This window comes from Nematolebias whitei, chromosome 2 (genome assembly GCF_014905685.2).
Source record: "Nematolebias whitei isolate Nwh7 chromosome 2, NemWhi1, whole genome shotgun sequence".
NCBI classification, from domain to species: domain Eukaryota; kingdom Metazoa; phylum Chordata; class Actinopteri; order Cyprinodontiformes; family Rivulidae; genus Nematolebias; species Nematolebias whitei.
The window spans coordinates 11,526,853-11,551,588 of NC_056499.1; the positions used below are offsets into that span (position 1 = coordinate 11,526,853).

At 39.3% G+C, this 24,736-nt stretch overlaps 1 protein-coding gene across 2 annotated transcripts in view; it reads right to left on the reverse strand.

The window, feature by feature from the left end:
• Positions 1 to 24,736, reverse strand: part of LOC119422763 (protocadherin-9) — a 342,953-nt gene that overhangs the window by 236,627 nt on the left and 81,590 nt on the right. For both annotated transcript variants that reach the window (XM_037690170.1, XM_037690162.1), the window contains exon 3: positions 9,188 to 9,289. In XM_037690170.1, coding sequence (XP_037546098.1) covers positions 9,188 to 9,289 — 102 coding nt within the window. The remainder of the gene's footprint in view (positions 1 to 9,187; positions 9,290 to 24,736) is intronic.

Consider the following 24,736-nt stretch of genomic DNA (forward strand, 5'->3'; position numbering starts at 1 on the left):
ATATATATATATATATATATATATATATATATCAAAACAACATAACAACTGTGCCATGAGCAAAATTTTACATGAATCACAGATTTTAATGAAACTAGGACTCATTGGACAAACATCTATGACTTATAACCTCTTCAGTCAACATAATTAATTTCTCCACCTCAGCAAATATAATGAGGGCTAACTCAATTACAGAGAATGAGCTAAAGTTTGGTGTGGTAGTAGCTGAGAGTCAGTCCCAGCACATACTCTGTTGCTGTTTGACTAAATTGGCTTTACCCCCTGTGAGAGTTTTTATTTTGTTATAATTTTAAACTGTTTCATGATTTCTGCACTTGTGTGCATACGAAGCAAAGAAGATTCTGGAAAAAAAGAACTATCAGTCCACGTCCGAGCCGATAGTTATTTTTTGTACTTACACAAGCTGTTTTTTCTTAGAATTGTTTGTTCTTTTGTAAAACCAGAAATGTCAAGGTTTACACATATCAACTCTTATCCCATCAATCTTACACTGTCATTGTTTCTCTTATCTTTAACTGATACAAATGGTATCAGAAACTCATTACAGTAAGCATTTAATCAAAATGTTCTAAGATCACCTTGCCCTCGTTGTGTAATCTGCCTAATCAAGATGTCCAGTTTTTTCCTCCTTCCTGTTTAAACAATAAAAGAAGAGCAGATGTGGAAAACATTTGAAGTTCACAGTGGGCAGCATTAGAGGTTGTGACACTGTGTCTTCCCTTTTTGCAAAAAGCTCGGTTGAAAATCTTACTCTGTTGTCCTGTGTGGTTCTTTATATTTCTAGGTACGGGAAATACCTAACACCCCCAGAGGTCCCTTTAACTTTATTAGTTTGTTTTCCTTAGGAGAATTATCAGTCACTTTATTTACACTTAGAGGGCTTTTATAAAAAATTAAATAAAATAAACTACACATTTCAGGGTTCATTTATTTATTAATAAAATATTTATCTTATGTTGTTGATTAAAAAGACACCCCCCCCCCCCCCCCCCCCCCATTAGTACACCCTAAATGATTCTTTGACGTTTTTCTTTTTTCCAAGTCCAGTCTGAAGTTTGGTGGAGACCCTCCAGCTTACTGGACCTTCAAGCTCCAGTAGTTGATGAGGAAGCCTCGTTTTCAGTTAAAAGTGTTTAATGTTTTTTTAATTGTAAAAGCGGATCACTTCCCAGTGTTTCCCCTATCGTTATACAAGCAGGGTGCCCCGGTTCAACAGAAAAGAGAGCCCTGCATGGCCCCCGTGTCGACAACTGCCGGTACTGACATAGCACTAAGCTAGTGGCGCGCAATACAGACGTCCTAGCTAAAAAGCTATGGAGGTAGCGCTCTGTCACTCTCACGCTGAGCTGTCTCCATGACCCCCCCACCCCTGGCTCGAAAACTGACAGTACAAACAGCTCACAACACAAACATACCCCCACACCCCGGGGGACAAAAATTACAGACGATAGAAGCGCCTTGCCAAGGCAAGTAAACTGGGGGAAACAATGCTTCCTAGTGAGCTAATATAAAAATTCAAAGAATCAGGATAGAGGGAGAAAAAAAAAACATTACTGACAGGAATGCCTTCTTTTCTGATTTAATAAACATGGGATTACAAAATGAATTTACAATGAAGTTTCCCTATGGACAAACTTTTGGTATCCAGCTGCAGGTGCTTGGGTGTGCACCTGAATGACAACCTCAGCTGGGGCAGCAACACCACCAGCCTGATCAAGAAAGCCCATCAGAGATTCTACTTCCTCAGGCAGCTGAGATGAGCTGGTCTGGGAAGCTCAGTCCTCACCTCCTTCTACAGGTGTGCAGTGGAGAGCATCCTGTGCTCCAGAATCAACGTGTGGCATGGAGGCTGCACAGCTGCAGAAAGAAAAGCTTTGCAGAGAGTGGTGAAGGCTGCACAGAAGTCTGTTGGAGTCAGCCTCCCCACCATTACAGACATCTATATCACCAGATGCAAGAAGAGGGCCACCTGCATCATGAAGGACCCCACTCACCCAGCACACACACTTTTTGCCCCGCTCCCCTCAGGAAGGAGGTTGAGGAGCATTAAGTGTAGAACCGCTAGACTGAGGAACAGCTTCTACCCTGAGGCTGTTAGACTCATGAATATCTAACCAGGATAATCACTGTTAAAAATCACATCATGTTGCTGCTGATCTGTTTCATGTTGCTGCTGATCTGTTCCATGTTGTTGCTGATCTGTTTCATGTTGCTGCTGATCTGTTCCATGTTGTTGCTGATCTGTTCCATGTTGTTGCTGATCTGTTTCATGTTGCAAAGTTCATTCGTACTCATCTGCTCACACACACTCATGTTCGTGCTGCTGTTCGGCATAATGTTTTTGTACTACTATTGCTTAGTGTATTTTTAGTTTAACTTTTTTTAGTTCATATCTTAGATCTTATTACTGTTTTTTATTTTACATTTTATACTTTTGTTAAATGTAACTGGGACATTTTCGATCCACCACATGTACCACATGTGGTGTGTATGACAAATAAATTCTGACTCTTTCTCCTAAGGAGCATGAACGTGTAGTAAAGTTCCTGTGAGCTTTCAGGGGTGTTTGAAAAAATTTGGACAAAAAAAAAAAAACTAAAACCATTTTTACACTTCATCAGAATGAATCGTGTTTACTTACTGCACAAAAATAAATAAATAAATAAAAATATAGATTAAAAACAAATGTGTGGCTGATTTTTCACCTTAAGGTTCCTCTACGGGTCAACTCCATTCCTTTTCCATCATGCAATCATCTTCATTTAAAACTTTGTCATGAACTGTGGAATTGTGAATTCCTTTAAATAAGTCAAAGTTTTAAGTCTAAATATGTTTTGCATTCACCTTAAAATAATCATTTTAAAAGCAGTTTTCACAACATTGCATAACAGTTAATATATTGATCCACTGGGTTCAGAAAGTAAAAAAATCTAAACCAATGGGACGTGTGCAGGCTATGAGGAGAACTTTCCATTTTGCTAATATTTCAGTTCCTGTAAAACACATCACTGTTACGTTGCAGTTTATTTGATTTTTGTTCGTGTGAAGTGACTAGTTTACCTGATAAACACAACTGGACCTTTTTCCCTGTGTAGTTCTGATTACTATAAAACCATGAACAAAGAGTCTGCGTGGCCAAGGACTGCTCAACAATCAGACCAAGGACTCGCCACCTATAGGAGGAAGTAATTTCCTCCAGCTGTGTCTTTTCACGTTAGCTCCTGAATCCCACCCCCCATGCAACAACTCCCTGATGCACTCCGAATGACAGAGGAAAGGAAATTATCGAACACCAATACAATAAAGCTGTCTGGTAACTTAATAGGCTGCTGAGTAGGGACACCGTGGCCATCTTACTTTGAGGCGATAATGAGAGTCATCATTCCCTCTTGGGCGAGAAGAAAAGGGCCCGTGTGAGTCAACGTACATAAACGTGCGCATGCGCATGTTTGTCTCCGAGCCTTTTCTAGTCCAGTGAGGCCCAATAAGCAAACAGCACAGTGTTTTAACAAAGCCACAGAGATATCCTCCTGAATACGGCTTAGAGCAAATCTGTGAGAAATTCTCTTCATTAAATCGGGATAAAGTCCAAATACTGTCTTTGTGAGCTTAAGGGAGATACAAAGCATACATTGTCTCATTTCTCAGGTTGCCAGTCCCTCAACCATTTGCTGTTTGGATAATTTGTCTCAGGTTAATAAAATGAAGCTGCATCTTAGCAGAGACAATAAAACAAAAACTTGTTAATGCAACTCAATGGGGGTTCTGATTTAATAAGAAAAGGTGTTTTGATTTATTTTTGCAAGTGCTAAATGCTAAGTAACTGTAGGCTTGTTCTCTTAGAAATTATTATTATGGGCGGCTGTGGCTGAGTGTAGAGCAGTCGTCCTTCAATGCAGGAGTTGGAGGTTCGACTCCACCGGCAGTCACATGCCGAAATGTCCCTGGGCAAGACACCGAACCCCTCGTTGCCTCCGATGTGTGTCCCATTGGTGTATGAATGTGATCTAAAACTCTGATTAGTCTCATTAGAATGATTTGTTCAGTTAGCTTTGTAGAGATTTAATAGAGTGCTGTATGAATGGGTAAATGAGGACACAGATTGTAGTGTAAAGCGCTTTGAGTATCTCTATTTACCAAAAAAAATCTATAGTAGCTGTACCAGGCCTGTGGGCGGCACTGTAATACTGCTGCAAAAGCATACCAAAAACAGGAAACAAGGCGTGCAGAATGCATATAACCTTGACAAGTTGGGTAGACTGTAAATACATAAATCATGGACTATATTTAATGTACTGTGCAGTCCACAGTTCAAACAAGGCAAAAATTAAAAAAATAAAACTCCCAAAAAACAAAGATTTAGAATAAAAGAGCAAGAACTGAATCCTTCTTGTGTTGCAATAACCTACAAAACCATAAAAATGTAGGATAGGACTGACGGGAGTCGTGTCCATAAGAATAAGAGAACCTAATGGACAATCTTCAGGGGCAGTATTCAGGAAAGGACTAGTGGAAGAAGGAGTGTCCTCCCTGTGTTCTGAGCATCTCAGAGTAACGTCCTGATGCTGCTCAATAATCCACAAAGATAAATCTAACAAGGTTGAGTCAAGTCCTCTGGATGGACTGAATCTGTCCTGAAGACCTGTCTCAACCTTGTTAGACATCTCAGAGTAAGTTATTATTACACAAGTTTTGGTGTGTTAACAATGTTTAAAATTTTCACTAGATACAATTTTTAGCTTTTTTTTTTCTTTTTTTTTTTTTACTGTATTGTTAGTTGACATTTCAGTTTGTGATAAAAAAAAAAACCTTTATGTCCTTAGAATTGTTGGTGCAGTTATACAGGGAGTTACCTCTGCTCTTTTGAAAACAATGTTGTTGTCCATCAACTTTGCCATTGAAGTAATTCAGGATATAAAGGGTGTACTGTATTTGAGGAAACTACTTTGTATAATTTGCAGCACAATCAGGGTGTGTAATCTGTCAGTACGTTCAGTTACATCTGTCTGTTCAAAAGATCGTGGATGTCCACACAAATAATACAAGGGTGGCGTTTAGGTTTTTCATTCTGGAACTCAGTTTTAACATTATACCACATGGGACTCCTACTAAGTGCAGTTTCCATGTGGATGCAAGGCTCAAGCAATAAAAACTTTTGAGCATTCTCAAAATCCATTCCCATGTGGACAGGGCCTGCGTGTGAGATATTAACATGCATCTCAAAAATGCTCCATCACCAATAAAACATCTTTGATCACGACATAAACTTCAAGGCTACACAGTGGATTTTCCAATTTTGACAGTAAGATTATTTAGATTTATTATTTCAATTAAGTAGAGAGTTAGATGTAAAATGGCAGGCTGAGGTCAAAGGGCACTGTGTGTTCATTGTCACTTGTATTAAACCAGAAGCAAAGTTGCAAGAGAAGACCATCCAACCAATTAAAAAGCTGCACACAGATGGCTTGCATTCTGTCCAGTTTGTATACTTGGTTTCTGCTCATGAAATATATTAAAATGTTTTTTTTTCATTGCATTAACTGCCAACACAAGACTGAAACAAGACAAACTCAGTGACTTTTTTTGACAAACTAAAGGTTTAAGTAGCATGCTAAGGAAATGTTGACCTGTTGACAGTGCTGACTGCAGCTGCCACAGTAAAATGGGACTGCACAACACAGCAGTGTGCCTGAGGACACCAAGGGAGTATGGGTAAAAGGGACTGCGTTGTGTTTACACCTTTGCCTCGTTAGCTTTTCCCCATTTGCTGATAGTGGGCCCATGGGTGCACAACAAGCATTAAATATTTAATGCAAAGCAAACCAAGGGTGCAACTTTTGTGAGCATTACTGCTTCATGAAAAATAAATACTTACGAGTGTTTTCTCAACCATGCGTTCAGAAATGCAAATATATCAAGTTCTCATTGTCCTTGCACATACGTGAAAATTAAAACATGTTAAATTACTTCAGAGTTTTTCAGGGGCCACAGCTTTATCTGCCAAATCGACTCCACGGTCTTTTTATTTTGTGGAACTCGCTCGCAAAATCCCAATCAAAATTTCACAATAGATTCTCTAACGCCTGAGCAATGACATTAAATGTGGAAGAAAAAAAAAACTATTACAAAGAATAGATTTGCTGTTATTAATTCCCATTGACTTAGAGGTTTTGACAACAATAACTTTTCTAGGTTTCATAACTAAAAATAACATATAATGCTCTTTTCTAACATATAACAAACCAATTCACTGCAGACAGTTTTCTAATTCCATTTATAATCACATTTAATCTGTTTGAACTTTGTTGCTGGTGTTTCCAAGAAGTTTTGACTTTGTCATACAAAACATACTTTAAACTGTGGTATACACCTGTTGGCCACTTTCTTAGGTACGTACCTAGTTGGACCTCCTTTTACCTTAGCGGCATAGATTCATTAAAGAGTTGGAAACATTTCTCAGAGACTTTGATTCATATTTATGTGATAGCATCATGCAATTACTGCAGATCTGTCAGCTGAACATTCATGATGTTGACCTCCTATTCCATCACATTCCAAAAGTGCTCGATAGATCTGGTGACCTTGGAAACTGTTGGACTCCAGTAAATCAAAAGTCATAAGACTAGAAAATGTTTTTTTTTTTTTTTATTATTGTTTGATTTTGGCGAGCTTCTATGAATCGTAGCTTCAGTTTTCTGTTCTTAGCTGACATGAGTGGCAGGCACCTGGTGTGGTCTTTAGCTGCTGAAGTTCACCTCTTCAAGGTTGGTCATGTTGTAATTTCAAAATTGATGTTCTGCATGCCTTGGTTGGAATTAGTTATTTGAGCTAATGTTACCTCTGACATCAACAAGGCTCTTTCTTTCACACAACTGACACTTATGGAGATATTTTATCCTTATTAGGTCATCATCGATCATGGGATTCTCATTTCTAGGCTGGAGCAGTGGGTGGGCATCACAGGGTCAGCCCTCACATGGTTTAGGTCCTACCTCTCTGACAGAACTTTTTATGTCAATATTAAAGATTTCCATTCAGCATCAGCAGCACTTCAGTGGGAAGTACCGCAGGGGTTCATCCTCAGTCCCCTTCTCTTTTCTTTATACCTGCTGCCACTAAGTGCTATTTTCCGCAAACACAACATACCCTTTCATTTCTACGCCGATGACTGTCAAATTTACTTCCCCCTGAGGCACAGAGGCACACACTCTATTCAACCTCTTCTTGACTGCCTGGCTGACATCAGGGACTGCTTTAAACTTCTTGTTTCAATGAGAAGAAGTCTGAAGTCATGTTGTTCTATCCCAATGATACATTCATGAACCACTGCATTGACCTTTCCTCTCTAGCTCTGTTAGAGAAACAAAAAGTTACTAATCTGGGAATGATAATGGACCCTTCCTTGAAACTTAACAGTCATGTGAACATGTTAAATCCTGTTTTTTTTTTCAGCTGGGGCGGTTTTCTAAGCTGAAGCCCATACTCTCCAAAAGGAAACTTGAGATAGTGATCCATGCGTTCATAACATCCAGGCTCGATTACTGCAATGCACTTCTGTTTGGAATCAGTCAGTCCTCCATTGCACATCTACAACTGGTCCAAAATGCTGCAGCCCGATTTTTAACTGGTACAGGCCATAGAGAGCACATTACACCAGTTTTGGCCTCCCTGCACTGGCTACCCATTCACCTTTGGATCTAGTTCAAAATACTCATGTATGTTTTTAAATCACTGAACAGTTCTGCCCCATCTTATCTCACTGATCTTCTGCAGCCATATGTCCCACTGTACTATCTGAGGTCAGCAAACCAGATGCTTCTTTCAGTTCCAGTAACCTGTGATAGGGTAGCTGGTGCCAATTGGTCTGGTCTACTGGGATTTTCCACACATAACCAATCTTTGGGATTTTCAGAAGATACCATACCACCAATTTATTTATAGAGCACTTAAAACAGCAACAGGGCCAACCAAAGTGCTGTACAATAGAAACAAACAAGCACGGCGGAGAGGAAAACAAAAAATAAATATATAGATACAAATAGCAGCATATAATAACTGAATGGCCAATACTGTAGAATACAGACAGGATCAAAACAAATCACACTGTGCCAAATGCAAGGGAATAAAAGAGGGTTTTCAAGCGAGACTTAGACTGTGATGGGAGCCTACCTGACATGCAGTGGCAACTCATTCCACAGTCTTGGACCTGCAACTGAGAAAGCCCTGTCACCTCTGAGCTTACCACAGGGTAGGTTCTGTAAATCCTATTCTTGCTCCATTCTGATGCTCGGTTTGAACTTTAGCAAGTCATCTCCGCCACATCAAGGTGTCTTATTGCATTGAGATGCTGTTGTGTGATTGGCTGATTAGCCATTTGTGTCAGCAAGAACTGAAGAGGTGGAACTAATACAGCGGAAGATGCATGTGTATGAACTTGTAGCAACAAGGTTTACAAGATTTACTATAAAACTTTTGCCTCCTCAATACAGGGAGCATCTCCAATCACTGCGTGCACTACTTATTTGTAGAAATGGAATTCACAGACAGCAAATTGTTCCCACATCAAGAAAAGATTAAAAATAAACTTGGCACTGCATTGAGCAGTGGAGGAAGGAAGATTATGGTTAGAGTCCAAGCTTGTCCTCACCCCGCACCATGTTGATAAACTGTATCTGATCACAGAGAGGAAGAAAAACTGACATCATTAAGATTCACCAGTGTGCAAGCAAAGCAACACAAGCAAACCTCCTCTAAGCCCCCTGATGACTATCAAGCACTGTGTTTCCCAAGCATGGAGGTAATGAGACAAATACTTATTGCTCAGGAAAAAAAATGGCAAGAATATTAGCATCGCATTAGGCCCTGGGTTTAATGATGTTCTAAGTACAATATGTCACTGCTACTCTGAGGCAGAACACATTTAAACATTATAAAGAGAAGGAGGAGAAAATGTGAAAAAAGCGCAAACTGTTTGGTGTCTCATACGGGAACATTTCAGAACAGGGATGGAGGGATGAGTGAGGGGATGAGACGTATACAGAGCTTTGAAAGGGATGCTGATTTTAAAATGGTGTACGAAATAGTTTGATGTGATAAAATTAAACAACTGGCATAAGGTGAATGTCTTGTGATTGATTACTTTAAAAATGGGACCATCAATACTCACTAAAGGGGTGCAAGGGGTCCAGTATTCAGGATTCAACTCTGCTCGCGGACGAAGGTCCAGATATTCAGGATTCAGTTCGGTTCGGGCACGAGTTAATGTCCCCTTCATGGAAAATTAAAAAAAGGGTTATTAGGATTGCTTGTTTGATTATAGTTTAGGTTTTATTCACAGCAAATCTTTTACCCTCATTTGAGTCAAAACAAAAATGTCTAAAACGTGTAAGCATTATGTTAAACCCATTATTCTTCCTCTAAAATGAAGTCATGAACGTTAACCATCTGATGGTGAAATGCAGAATCAACATTTTTGCATAAAGTTTCTGCAAACATTTCTATTAAGCAAATAGCAAACAAGGTTAGTTTTCCATTTCTGAAGCCCTCCGTCCTGTGACAGGCCATCGGAATGGACTGACTCTACGGAGCCCCACGAGGTCTATGATATATTCTGTAATTATCTGCCGATTCCCAAAATGGTTGTGTGTAATGAGGCTGTGCTGCATGAAGCTCCGGGCATAAATCACTGTCTTTAACTGACTTCCAGATGACCAACAACAACACAGAAAAAGAAAGAAATGGGTTATCAGAGAAGCACCACAAAAATTGTACCTCTTATCAGCAAACACCATATTGTCCGCCAAACTCATTTAGGTATTTTTTTCGTCTAAAAGGAGTCAGCTCACTTGCTTTATTTTTATTTATTTATTTTGTGTGTAACTGGGATACCAGTTTATCATCTACTAATATCATTATTTAGCAAGTCAACACAGGTGGAGACCTTGTTAGGCCTGTGTTAGCTTCAGCCATGTTTGAATGGCAAAATGACAGTCGGTCTGTCGGACTGTATGCTTTGCTTAGAATAAACTGCTTTCACTGCCAGAAAATAGCATCCCCCCCCCCCCCCCACACACACACACACACCACCACACACACAGAGTTTCTGAAATAAACATTTCTATGTAGATGCAGTTATTTATGAGAATGTAAAGGATCATTAAATGTGCAATACTCAGTAAATATACACAAGTCCGATCCAGCCCTGTTCTCTTTTAAGATATGCATATTTAATTAAAGTAATGTTTATGTAATGAACAATAAACAAATAAAGAAAAAATACATATGTTGGGGAAAGACCATTGAGACAGATGTCTTAATTGCACTAATTACAGTTTATTGCTTAAATTACTTTTCATTTCCCCCAAAGAATGTTACATTTGTAAGTGTAATTTATGAAAAGCTTTAAACCAGACTCTAAACTATAATTAATTTTACTGGACCTCATATTGGCTTTAAACTTTACTAGAAAAGTTTAATAAAACTACATTTTGACTTCAGCTTACAGTAGAAGTCATCCATCCTTTTTCTTATCTTGCCTTTTCTTTTTGGGTTACTTGGAGAGCTGGTGCTTCATTGTGCAAAAGTCAGGGGTACAACCTGGACAGGTCATATGTCCATCACATGGCCACATAGAGCCAAATGAGACAGATAATCAATCATGCTCTCAGGACAGTTTAGAGTCGCTAGCTAACATAACATTCATGCTTTGGTGTATAGGATGAACCTGGAGCATCTAGAGAAAACCTACACATGCACAGGAAGAACATCCAAACTCCACACAAAAGCTGGGGGGGTGAACCTGCATCCTTCAATTAGAATCAATGATTGTGATACTGGTATTATTTGCTTATCAAATAAGTTTGACAAACTGAACCATAGGTTTTAAAAGTGCATGAAATGTCAGTATATTGGATGTCGAATTAAAACACAGATGACATTCAAATCAGAACCGGTTGGTCATGCCTTCAGGTACAGTATGTCACCGGACTGAAAATGTTGAGGACTTGTTGGAGATACAAGTGTTTTTTTACTTAGAATCAGTTTGAATAAAATATTTCCATTAGCTCACAGCAGACGTTGCTGGAAAACTGCACACATTACACCCAAAAATACATAAATAAATAAATAAATAAATAAATATCTAAAGCTGTAAATTTAACTAAATGAAGTTAGTTTATGAAAGTCAGAAAGATTTAAGGAGGGTTCAAGTCACCTGAAACAACTGACTGTTAACAAAAGTATTGTTTATTTTGTCTAATACTAATAGTCTAATATTTGCCTAAAGAGTGAGGCCCTAAAAAACAAGTAGGAGTTTAAAAACCCTTAAGAACAGTTCATGACTTTTTGGAAACTCCCTCAGGAATATAATTCACAGTTTGTCACCAAATGTTGCAACCCTATGAGGTACTACTTCAAGCTTAATCTACTTTTAGTTAATTATTTAACTAACAAATTAAAGAAATGTGCTTTAAATATCCATGCCGGTTTATGTTTAAACACAGGTGCCATTCAGCTGTCTCATCTGCTTCAAGTGGAGGAGTTCAAGCGTCTTGGGGTGTTCTTCACAAATGAGGAAAGAAAGGAACGTGAGATTGACAGACTGATTAGTTTGACATCTGCAGTATTGCAGACTTTGTGTCAGTCCGTTGTGATAGAAAAAGAGGTGAGCTGTAGGGCAAAGCTCTCCGTTCACCGGTCGGTCTATTCCTACCCTCACCTATGGTCATGAGCTGTGGGTAGTGACCAAGAGAATGAGACTGCGGATACAAGCAGCTAAAATGAGTTACCACCGCAGGGTAGCTTGACTATCTTCCATTCAAACCAGTAACAGATGGTGATGACACCAGACACTGCAGGCCTGGTAATAGGACAATTCAGCCCTCTGCCAAATCGTACCTATGTGCTGGTAGTTTTATGCAGCCTATGCAATAAAGCACTGCTAGATCCTCTACAGTGTTGCATGGAGCTAAAGCATCTTCACACAGGGTTGCATGCACGGTTACAGTGCCTGGGTGCAAAATAGTAACTGCTTTGTACCCAATTGGTACAAATCATTGGCTATGAATCATTAAATAGCAACCACTGGATAAGGAGGATTGACCAGCACTCAACAGGGCAACATCCAATGCTATATTAATATTTTTTTTCTTCTTTCAGCTGCTCCCTTCTTCAGGGGTCGTCACAGTGAACTAAGTCGCACGAAGACTTGGCCGGATGCCCTTTCTGGCGCAACCACAGACCACCGAGCTACCACAGCCCTCTGTGTGGAGCAGAGAGCTGCTATCTAGGACACCCGGAGGAGCAGATGGTGGAGGTTAAGGGCCTTGCTCAAGGGCCCAGAGTGGGACAAATGAGGGTGGGGGCAGGTGTGGGTGCTTCACCTACCCCACCCACATTTTTTATGTTGTCGGTACCGGGGCTTGAACTGGCGAGCTTGCGATCACAGGCCCACCTTCTCAACCTCTGCGCCACCACTCCCACTATATCCAATGATATATTAATTAAAGTGTACAAATTCTACCATTGCAGGGTGTGAAGTTCAGTTATCCGGGAAGGACTCCGAGTAGAACCACTGCCCCTCCACATCAAGAGTTGAGGTCATTCGGGCATCTGGTAAGGATGGTCCCTGGGCTCCTCCTTAGGGAGATGCTTTGGGCATATCCAACTGGGAAGAAGCCCCAGGGAAAACCCAGGACACGCTCAAAAAATTGTTTGTTGGTTGGACTGCGAACACTTTGGGGTTAGGGTTACAGTAGATGAGCTGGAAGATGTGGCTGTGGACAGGACTATCTGGACCTCCCTGCTCAAGCTGTTGCATCGCGACCGGACTTCAGAACAAGCAAAAGAGGATGGATGGATGGATGGATGGATGGATGGATGGATGGATGGATGGATGGATGGATGGATGGATGGATGGATGGATGGATAATACTACCATTGCAACCACATTATGACTGAAATTTCCAAAATTCAGTATGTTATAACTCTGAAGGGAAAAGATGAGCTGAATTTCTGCAGACTAGTACTAGAGTTACTGTAATTGTTGTGTTAAAACCAACATCCTATTCCTAAAATGTGCTTCAACCATTTAAAAATAAAGTTTTTGCACACCAGCCTCCCTCATAAATTCCTGCAATTACTATAGAAATACATGGAAAATGGGTGAAAAGAGGCCAGGGAGTGCTCACAACCTCTGTCTCATTATGTGTCGTCTTAATATACTATTCTACTTGTCTGTCACTTTAATTAATGGCAGCAGTGTTCCATAAACTGCGCAGAATGTAGGATTATTTATTAGTACCTACCTATTTATCACTAGTGTGATAAGTGACAGAGAGAAGGGAAGTGAGAGCTGGCAACATTATAATTGATCATTTTTCACTTCACATTGTCAGAGTGATTGTGGTAAAATCCCTGTTTGGAGCTGACAGTATCACATGTTATACTGTCAATGCTGACAACAAAAATAACTTTCATGAATAAAACAGGTTATTGAGATTTATTGAGTGCTGGCAACTGCACGAGGTTTCAATAGACCTTTTATTACCTGAGAAGAAAAGCAGAATATCTTAGATCAAAATGCTGCGGCTGAAGATTAACGGATCATTAAAGTTCAGGGAGCACAAAGAAATACAGAGTTCATTTTATAGTGGCATTGATAGTCATCTGGAGTAAAATTGATTTGGTTTTAAATTGACTAAATTGATTTTGAGGCTGGGGAAATAAAGGTTAGCAGGACTAAAAGTCTTATACTGAAAGTACTTCAGCAATGTGGAGTTTTAAATGAGGCAGAGAATGAAGTAAATGACAGATTTTTTGGCAACTCTGTCATCAGTGTCATGTCACTCCTCTAAGTGACTGGATATTGGGTGAATACATTATTACCTGGTATGGATGGGGTTTGTATCTAGTGGGTAACTGACTTCTTTATGAGGAACTCTAGCTACTATCACAAGTAAATAAATATGTCACTTTATATGCCCATAGAAAGCACCACATTATCACTCTCTCAATATGGACTAGGTCCTTCTTTATACAATAAGCAGCTCTTACTAATCTGGATGTTGAAGAGAGGAAAAGCATATTGAAGGGTGTCCTTGAGTGGTTGGCACCAATATTAACAATAGACTATATGGGTTCTAGGTTTTGGCATGTGGTCTCTTAGGATTGGGCTTTCCTCCAACAAATACCATTAGATCCCATTAAATTGGTATCTGGGAACTTGTGTGGCCAGATGAACACCTCAGATTCTTCATCACACTTTTTGAGACGTTTCTCCAAAAGTTTACGGGGTCATTAACAACGCAGAGATGGAAAGTTTACTGGAAAAGGGTGCTGTTATTAATGGGAGTTCAGAAATGGAAGCACTCAAGTAATTTCAGTCTGTATTAATAAAACTTATCCTCAACAAAAGTAATTTCAGGGCACTATAAAAAGTAAATAGGTTCACATTATTGTATTTGATCACTGTATTAAATCCAATACATGTACAAGTCAGTGTATTTCAGTTCACTCAGATCCAGGTCCCATTTAATGGAGTCTGAGTCAGTGAACTAGTAGTCATAAAATACCAGACTGTAAAAATGTCTTATTTAGACTTCTTTGACACAAAATGATGACGTACAAACCTTATTTGAATGTGGCTGGATTGTGGCAAATCTGGTAAGTACAGAATAACTGAGTTCAAACTCAAGTACCCTGTAAATATTTATTTCTCACCACTTTCCACATCCTTGAGAAGCCCTTCTTCACCCTCAACACTATCTATGCCCCATCCCAAGCGACTGAAATGCAGCTATGTGTATAATGTCTGCATAGGTTGTTCATATGACCTTGCTTTAACCACGTTCCTAGCCTAGGTGTGGCAAGTGAAATTTGGGAGAACCTTGGGCCTCACATCATGAATATGCTGCAAGCTCTACCATCACTCTCAACCCAACACCTCAATGTGCTGCCACCAAGACAATAAACCACCGCAGCCTTGAAGTTTGTGCATGCTTAACACCACGGTGGACTTACAACGCTCGATCACCCATACACCAACTGTATTTTTTATGAAGCCCTAACCAATACCTGGCAAAGACCTACCATGTTCTGCTTGCTTTTTTTAATAGCACAGCGAAGTCATCAGCCAGTGTGAAGGGTGTTATAGAAATCCCACAAGATTGTGTCAATTTCACAAGAGTCCAAGGATTTGTGTGAATGTCAAGATGCAGGTTTTTACAGCAGAACACTGCACTGAAACAAAGCACTACTTCGTTTATTCTGTTAATTGTCATAATTCTACGGCTGGACAGATATACAGTGTGTTTTACTATGTTTTTTTCCCTTCAAATTCCCTTTTCTTGATTGCTGACACCCACAACACAAAAAACATTTTGAAATTCTTCTAAAAAGCCAAACAAACTTAAGATTAACAAAAATGGGCAAACAGTGGTACAGTATTTGTATCCAGGTATTGAGCCATCTTAGTATGTACAGAATCTATATGAAAATGTAGTTTTCAGTAAAATACCAAATATTCAGATGTACTATACATTCCAGATGTGTTTTCCACCTGTGAGGACATATGTACAGTACAAGTCTCAGATGAATGCTCTCAAAGTTTTAGAGGTCTTCATGTTTGTTTGTTATTTTTTGAATGATGAATGAAGTTCTTGTGTTCTATTGTAACATACTAAAAACTTCTGTACTCTTTGGAAAAAAACAGAGCCTAACATGAGGACCCTAATGCCATGCATGATTCATAAATAAAGGACAGTGTTGCTACATTTGGGAACTCCAAGAAAATTAACTTTAATGCCATGTCAAGGTAAGAATAACAATGTACCCCTGAAGGTCCTTCTGGAGCCATAAAGCTACTCTGTTGAACTTGTCTCGATACCGTGGGCAGAGAAGATGAGTTTCATTCAAGGGATAAAACACACTTTAATTAGCTTTAGCATTAGTCTATCCCTGCCAAGCCTTCACAGTCACAACAGACCTTTAATTCTGTTTAATTACCTTAGAGATACCGCTGTATGCACTCTTCCTTGACATCACAAGACAACATTCATTTCTCAACAAGTGCTGTGTGCGTGTGCGTACTGCTAAGGGGAGAACATGATGTTTATCTTGTGACTAGTGGCAACACTCATGAGGGAGGAATACTTCTCAAACAAGAGTTTGTGGATGACTTATTCGAGCAGTTCTTCAATCATTTTGTTCTTGTTTATTTAGCTAATTGCATCAATATATCAACCCAGCTCCAAAGATAAATAAAGAGCTATGACATCAAACTCAAAATTAAAAAATAAAATGTTTTAGAAGATGGATTGGACGACAGTAAGAGAATTGGCACTGGAAGAACCGATTGCTCTGAACAGATAACAGACAAGAATGAGCACACTCCACTTATGGTAGTGCTGTGAACACTCACAACACAGTAAAATCAATCACAGCATCATCAGACTTGTCTCTGGAAATTGCTCACCATCGGTTAATATATTACAGCCATAATCACACAGCGCTGGCGCGGCTTTCTTTTTTCTTAGCAGTCTGCTGACTTACAGTCAGTCAGAGCTCGGGTGATGCAAATGAGTCCGTAAAGTGGCCCTATCTGGGGAATTTCCCTCTGGACATCACAATGAGATCAGCTGAACAGTGTTGTCTCCTATTCCAAAACACAATTCTTTCTTCATACTAAACAATCAGATTTAGCTGAGAGGGTTTGCTGTTTGTTTTTCACAATTTGTCACTCGCCTGTGCTCCAATACTGAACAGTAAAATAACAATCTAAAAATATATAGGAAGGAATATAACACAAGGAGGGTGGAGGGGGCAGACAGAATCAATGGATGAAAATTGCTGATGATTAGAAAATAAAAGTGCACAAGAGGGTGCTACAAACTTATTTATATTAAGCTGTTAGGATGGCTGGGCAAGAAAAATCTGTGATTATTATTCTTTGATTTGCAAAGCTTTGCTCTGATTGGCTCTTCCTTTAGTGGTGACATTAAACTTTATGTTTATGGGTCCCAACATTAAGCCTATTTCCATGCTCCCCCGTTCCACACGCTAAGTATTGACATTCCATTTAAGTAGACAACCATGAGGAGGGTATTTTATGACAGAAATGTAATGGAAATGAACGCAGCAAGTAGCGTAGTAAAAAAAAAATCACCCAATTACAAAGACCTCGTCGCATAGTTGCAAAGCAAAAAACATATGATGCACCCCTGCTTAATTTAAAAAAGGGAAGCAAAATTCATCACATCTGCTGCCATATACAGTCTATCCACAAAATATTCACAGCTCTTTACTTTTTTCCACATTTTATGTTGCAAAATACATTTAAATAAATTTAATTGAAATTGTACACTCAATATCTCAAGATAGCAAAGTAAATATATATATATATATTTTTTTTGTGAATTAATTGAAAGTTTTATATATATAGATATATAAACTTAAAAAAAAAACAAGAAATTCAGGACTCCACCAATCAGACCTGTGTGGTAACATGACCAGGCAGAACTTAGCCACTCCATGGTAAAAAGCACCTGAGAACCTGCCTGGAGTTTATCAAAAGACACCTAAAGCCTTCTCAGACCAATGTGAAACTAAATTATCTGGTTTGATGAAAAAAAGGTTAAACTATGTAATCTAAATGCCAAGCAACCTGTCTGAAGGAAACCAGGCATCACATAACCAATACTATTTTTACAGTGAGGCATGGTGGTGGCCGCATCAAGCTATGGGGATGTTTTTTGGCTGTAGAAAACAGGAGACTTGTCATGGTCAAGGGACAGGTGACTGAAGCAATGTGCAGCAATCTACTCCAGAGCGCTCTGGACCTCAAACTGGGGGAAGGGTCAATTTCTAGAATACGATGATCCAAAACACGCAGACAAATTTGCAAAGAAGTAGCTTTGGAAGAACTCAGTGAATGTCCATAAGTGGCCCAACCAGAGTCCAGGCTTAAACTTAGTAGACATCTCTGGATAACATGTCTGCACTGATGCTCTTCATCCAACCTGACAGAGCTTGGGCGGAAGAGTAGGAGAAAATGCATGAAAATATTTGCCAAGCTTATAGCAGCAAACTCAAAGACTTGAGATTGTAATGGCTTCCAAGGGGTGCCTCAACATTTTATTTTTCAGACAACCGTTTTTCACTACAACTTTGCGGTGTATAGTGTGCAGAATTTTAGAGAAAATTTTGAATTTGATTCGTTTTGGAAAAAATCCAACATGAAATGTGAAGCTCTGTGATGCACTGACATACACTGATTGTATTTTCCTAAAAGAAGCACACCAAGTCTGAGTGTGTTTATTGTAAATAATGCGGAGATGTCAGCTCTGATCGGCCCTTCCTTTAGTGACATCAATATTTGAATAGATGACACAAGTTAAAACACTTCTCTATAACATTCAAAATGCAGAGACAGCTCTGTTCAATGAGGAAAATGAATGTAATACCATAGATTGTTAGCATGTCCGTTCAATAAAGGTGCTTTGTGAACAAACGCAAGACAAATTAGGATAAATTCACGTGACAAGATAAATACAGCCTTGATCAATTAAGTGGTCGGAAAAAGGAGGCAGTGCTGTGCTCAGTCGGAGCGGTCCTGCTGTTACAGTTTAATTCTTGAGCTGCGGATAAGCATTGATTCTCGCTGGCACCCTGTCCTTGTCATTACAGTCGATGCTGAGGCCAGCCCAAACCATTCTCAACGGCCACTAATGGCTTTAAGGAATTCAGCTGCACTTGTGGCAGAATTCTAATAAGCAGATTTTACAAATTTGCAGTGCAAAGACTCGAAAAGCAGAATTGCTGCAGGTCATCTGGAGAACACAGTGAATGCATTAACAAAACAATTCTCTCCCATTACTGGGAATTATCTCTGTTCTTCGATGCAGAGTGGAGATTGAGGTGCCGGAGAGGTTAGCTTATCTGATGAAATAAGTTGCAATGGTAATGACTGTAACCTGCCTGAACCAACAACCTAACAGTGGAAAAAGCTGTTCCACTTATTGACTAAGTAACTAAGTAAATGCATTTGAGCTTGATAAGAAAAAAGTTAGTTTTCCCTTTTTTTTATTGTTATTGTTTTATTTTTCATCTTTTTCCTCAGTTCTGAATGTGTTCCATAAGCACAACTTTCATCTCTCAAGCATGACTTCAACTCACTGGGGGTCTGTCTCTGGTTCTGGCCTCAAAACAGTGTTATCCGGAGAGTACTCCCAGAGGAGCGATGTACAGAAGGAGAGGGAAGTTGTTGCAGAACAGCAGTTTGCTTTGAGATCAGATGGGTTTCTTCTGGTCACTGTGTTCTGTACTTCTCTGACCTTCTTTTTTAGTGGAGACAACAGTTTTTGCTAACTCCTCTTGAGAGAACAGTGCATCCTTTTTGAAACTGTGCTGTAACTACAGATTTGTTGAGTTTTTATCATCCCTTCTTGGAATTAGTTGCATCACATTTCTTCAAACTGAATTCACTAAGTCTTTATAAATCTGTGTTTGCAAAGGAAGATACAGTATTCATTTCGAATTGGTTCTGAACTAAAGAAATAAACATAATTACTTTGTCATCACAAATGCTGGTAGGAACTTCACTATGATTTTTATTAATAATAGCTGAACAATTGGCAAATTAAAAATAGCATTTTACAAGTTGTATGCCAATGTCCCATTACTGAAAGATTTAAATAATGTTTTTTTTCTGGACTGTCATTGATCAGAGAAAGCAAGTAAACCTTAATGTTTTTTGAAGTAAGATATTGTTTGTATGAGAATAGAAGAGGATATTTTTTTCTTTTTTGTTTGTTTATTAATTAACCTTTTTTTAAACAGGCAAATCCCATTAGAATCATCATATCTATTTTGCAAGGGAGGCATGGGGCTGAAGGTAGCCTAACATGCATGTTTTTGTACTGTAGGAGGAAACCAGTGTACCTGGAGAAAACCCATGCAAATACGAGGAGAACGTGCGAACCCCACACTGAAAGACCCCAGATCCAAACCCCGGGATGAAACTAGGGATGCACCGATCCACTTCTTTCACTTCCGATACCGATACTTCTTACACCTAGATGTAGGTGGTAGTAGTAGTCTGCAGTATACAATTTTTTTACCAGATCAATTACCAATTGCAAATGACATAAAAGGGAGAGCAGCCATTAATAAAATAACGCATATCACTCACAGATGGAAACAAAAATCTTGCTTGATTCATCAGTGTACAAAATATGTAGCTGAATATCTATAAAATTGGCAGTTATTGTCATTTTTGTATTTTCTGAAGTTAATTGGTAGTTTATAAGAAGTTGCAAAAAATTAAAACACTGGGTTGATGTGCAGAATCTATTTAGTATGATTCCAAACTTCACAGACACCATTTTGCATAAACAAGACCACTGACAGGTGAAAGAATACTAACTTCTGACGACACCTACCGTTTCCAGTGAATTATTTTATTTTTTTTAATCTGTCTGCCTCAGCTTTCGTTTTACAGTTTGCTTAAAAGTTCTTTGTTAAATGTAACTGCCGATGTGCTTAAAAGGGTCCAGTAAAATTAGGAAGCTGTTGCCGTAAAACTTATTGTAAGTCAACTAAAGATTCACCCTTTAGGCAAAGCAATGATTTTACCCATATAATTCCCACCTTCATGCCTCCTCCTCTTCACCTCCCTGTTAAATTTAAAAAGGGTACAGAACTTGTAAGAATTTAAAGATGCCTAAATTTACTGTCTCAAATATCTTTGTATAAGTCACAAAGAAATAGGCTCCTGCCGGTCATGAGATACATAGAGACTCGTATTATTCTCTAACCTCTGTGCTCTGAGTGCATTACATTGCTTCCTTCCTGATGGGGATTTTTATGATCTTGGAAAAATACAGGCTCACAAGATTGAATCCTTATTGCCTTCAGGTAGGACAAAATGTGAGCACAAGCTGAACGGCAACTTCTCTCTTTCTGTGCCAACTCTTGGACATTTTTAGCAACACTAGTAAAGAAGCAAGGCTCAAAGGAAAGCAGTGTCAGGTGAAGAAAAGGATTGGAGCTGCCTATTATAGGAAGCTAAGAGGCTGGAAAGGCTTGACTTAGCAGCACATCAACTAAACACTGAAAACGCAGAAAAGTATGCTTTGAATTCATAAAATCATATTGACTTAGCTGGATTAATTAATTACAGCTAATTGCAACAGAAGCATAAAAATGTGCACAAATTGCACACTTCCAATGATAACTGTGTGGACTTCCACTATATTTCCACCATTAATACATTCCAAAAAGCAACAAATGTACAGCATGTACAACTCTATGAGAAATAAACTAGCATCAGTGAAGGAATGCATATCACCCATTACAGTTTCAGTTGATCAGTCAGTGCTCAGAATGTATGTGGGGGGTGACCCACAGCTACTATCACACCAAATTTAGCTCTATATTTGTAAAACTGACTGGATAATAGTTCGCTATGCTTGATTGGTTGAGCAGCCATCTTGAGTCAGGTTGACTCATGACCACACACAGACAAATCACCTTTCATGGTGTTGGGCAATAATCGAGTCTTCAAAGTTGTAAGCAAAAATCTTAGGGTATCAGAATAAAAGAAGATTTTGTGTGTTTGCATTTTAACTGAATCATGCACTGATATAGAAGAAGCAAATGATTATGATAAAATTAAATAAACAAGTGGTGAGGAAACTATATTTTCAAGCAAAATAAAAAATAGAAAGTGTAGTTTCCTCAAATGATTGGGGTGGTCGAGTTATATAATATATATATATATATATATATGTATACACCCACACACACACACCAAAATGAAAGTCAGTGCCTCGTTTATGTTTCATGTTATTATGTTATCATGCTCACAACATGCATGGACAGACTGAATGACAGATGGTGGGTATTTTCAATTCCCCTCTTTGCTATGCGGGGGGTGGGGGTGGGGGGCATTAACCTGAACTTTGAACAAACCTCCCTGGCCATAACACATATATCGGACCACCTCGCCATCACATTTGACATAAACATGATCCCAAAATCTGTACCTGTATCTGTACTGTACCCAAAATAAAACATGAAATAGTTTTCCACAATTTCAAATCCATCAACCCTACTGCCCTTTCCACTCTTGTCACCACCAAACTGGCAATTTCCCCTCCCCCACTGACTGGCAAACCCTCAGAACTAGTCACCTAATATAACAGCACTCTCTCTTCTTGTCTTGATGAGCTAGCCCCTATTAAAACCAAAACGGTGTCCTTCACTCCCACTGCCCTGTGGTACACCTCTGAGCTCCATAAAATGAAATCCCAAAAGTGTCAACCTGAGAAACTGTATAAGAAATCTGGTTCAACTCTCCATCTCCAAACATACACAGACTTTATACAGAAATACAAGTATACACTAAATTCTACCCAGTCAAATTACTACTCCAATCTCATCCACTCTGGCTTCAACAATCCCAAATCTCTTTTCTCAACCATCAACAAACTTTTAAAGTCCAATAACATTTCCTCATCCTTTAACATCACCAAATTCAATAGTTTTCTGTCTTTCTTCCAGTCTAAAATTGATAACATTTATAGTTCCCTTGATCTCGTCTCTGCTCACAAAGCTCCTCTAAATTCGCCTCGCTCCAGCTCCAGTCAGCAGCTCTCACACTTCACTCCAATCTGCTTTACTCAACTGACTAAACTTTTGTCCAGTATTAATACTACCACCTGCTCTTTGGGTCCCATTCCCTCTTCTCTCATCAAAAGTTGTCTCCCCATTGTCTCTTTTCTGATCACAAGAATCATCATCTCCTCACTTACTTCTGGATTTGTTCCACAGTCTCTCAAGTTGGCAACTATCACCCCGATACAAAAAAATGGTCTTGGCCCTAATAACTTCATAAACTTCCAGCCTATATCCAATCTTCCCTTTCTGTCTAAAATTTTAGAGTGATACATAGCTGATCAACTTCAGACCCACCTCAAATGCAATAGCTTGTTTGAACCATTCCAGTCCGGTTTCCGTCCAAAACGCAGCATTGAAGCAGCTCTTCTCAAAGTCACCAACAATCTCTTCCTTTCCTCTGATTCTGGCCAGCGCAGTGTCCTCATCCTCCTGAAACATCACTGCAGTTTTTGACACAGTCAATCATTCCATCCTCCTGTCCTGTTTCAAGTCCAACCTGAACATCACTGGCTCTGCTCTGTCCTGGTTTCAGTCCTACCTCACAGACCAGCAACAGTTTATTCATATCAACTGCTGCTCCTCCTCCATAACCCCTCTATCCCAGGGAGTTCCCCAAGGTTCTGTGCTTGGTCCTCTCTTTTTCCTCCTTTACATCCTCCTCCTTGATAATATCATCTGTCGTCATGGCCTCCATTTCCACTGTTATGCTGATGACATACAGATTTACATTTCTACTACATCCATAAACCCAAATATCCACTCTACCCTCACCCATTGCTCAACAGACATCAAAATCTGAATGAAGCACAATTTTCTCAAATTAAATACTAACAAAACTGACATACTCCTCATTGGTCCAAATAGTGTTACCAAGTCCACCCAAAACTTCTGCTTCAACTTTGACAACATCCCTCTCACTCCATCCCCATTCATTCATAATCTTGGCATTCTTCTCGACTCCACTCTGTCATTCGAATCACACTTCAAAAAGATAGCTCGGACTGCATACTTCCATCTTAAAAACATAGTACAACTCGGCCCAGCACTGACTTTCTCCACTGCTGAAATCTTAATCCATGCCTTTGTCACATCCAGAATTGACTATTGCAATAGCATTTTGTACTGTACATCATCAAAAGCTCTTAATAAACTGCAATATATTCAAAATTCTGCAGCCCACCTTCTCACCCAAACCTGCTCTTGTGAACATGTCACTCCTGCCCTGCAGAAACTTCATTGACACTATATGTCACTCAGCGCATCCATTTCAAGATCCTCCTCATCACATTCAAAGCCCTCCATAATCTGGCCCCTCCATACCTGACAGACCTACTCCATCACCACACTCCTTCTCGTTCCCTTTGCTCCTCCGATGCCAACCTTCTGTCTCTCCCCTGTAGGACCAAGCTATGAACCTGGGCCTTCTCCATCGCTGACCTCACTCTCTGGAACTCACTACTCCAACAGCTTTGCGCTTGCTCAGGTCTCTCCACTTTTAGGAAAAAACTCAAACCCCACTTGTTTAAAATTGCTTTTAATATTTATATTTGCTCTTTTTAAATGTTTTATTGTGTTTTTATGTTGTGATGCATTGTTGAGTTATTATACAGTAGTCCCTCGCTACTTTGCATTTCATTTATTGCGGAGTCGATCTTTCACGTTTTTTTCAAAATAAGATTGGACATGACATACAATTGGCTGATTGATGGATGAGCCGCATGATTGGCATGGCATTTTTATTTAAAATAAATTATTTAAAATGTTTAGCACCTCCTGCACCTTTGTGCAGCCCAGTAAGCTTCCTGCTGCAGCTGATCAGCTGAACAGCCGTTCACCGTGCAGAATGGAGAAGTGAGCGTGGCCAAGAGCACATGCAGGTGGCAAAGAGCAGAGGAGGCAGGGAGCTGAAATCATATAATGTGCTCTTTTAGAGCGTTTAGAGTTTAGAAACATTGTTTAGAATATTGCAAGAGTGTAGGAAGGGTTTAAAACACACACACACACACACATATACATACATACATATATATATATATATATA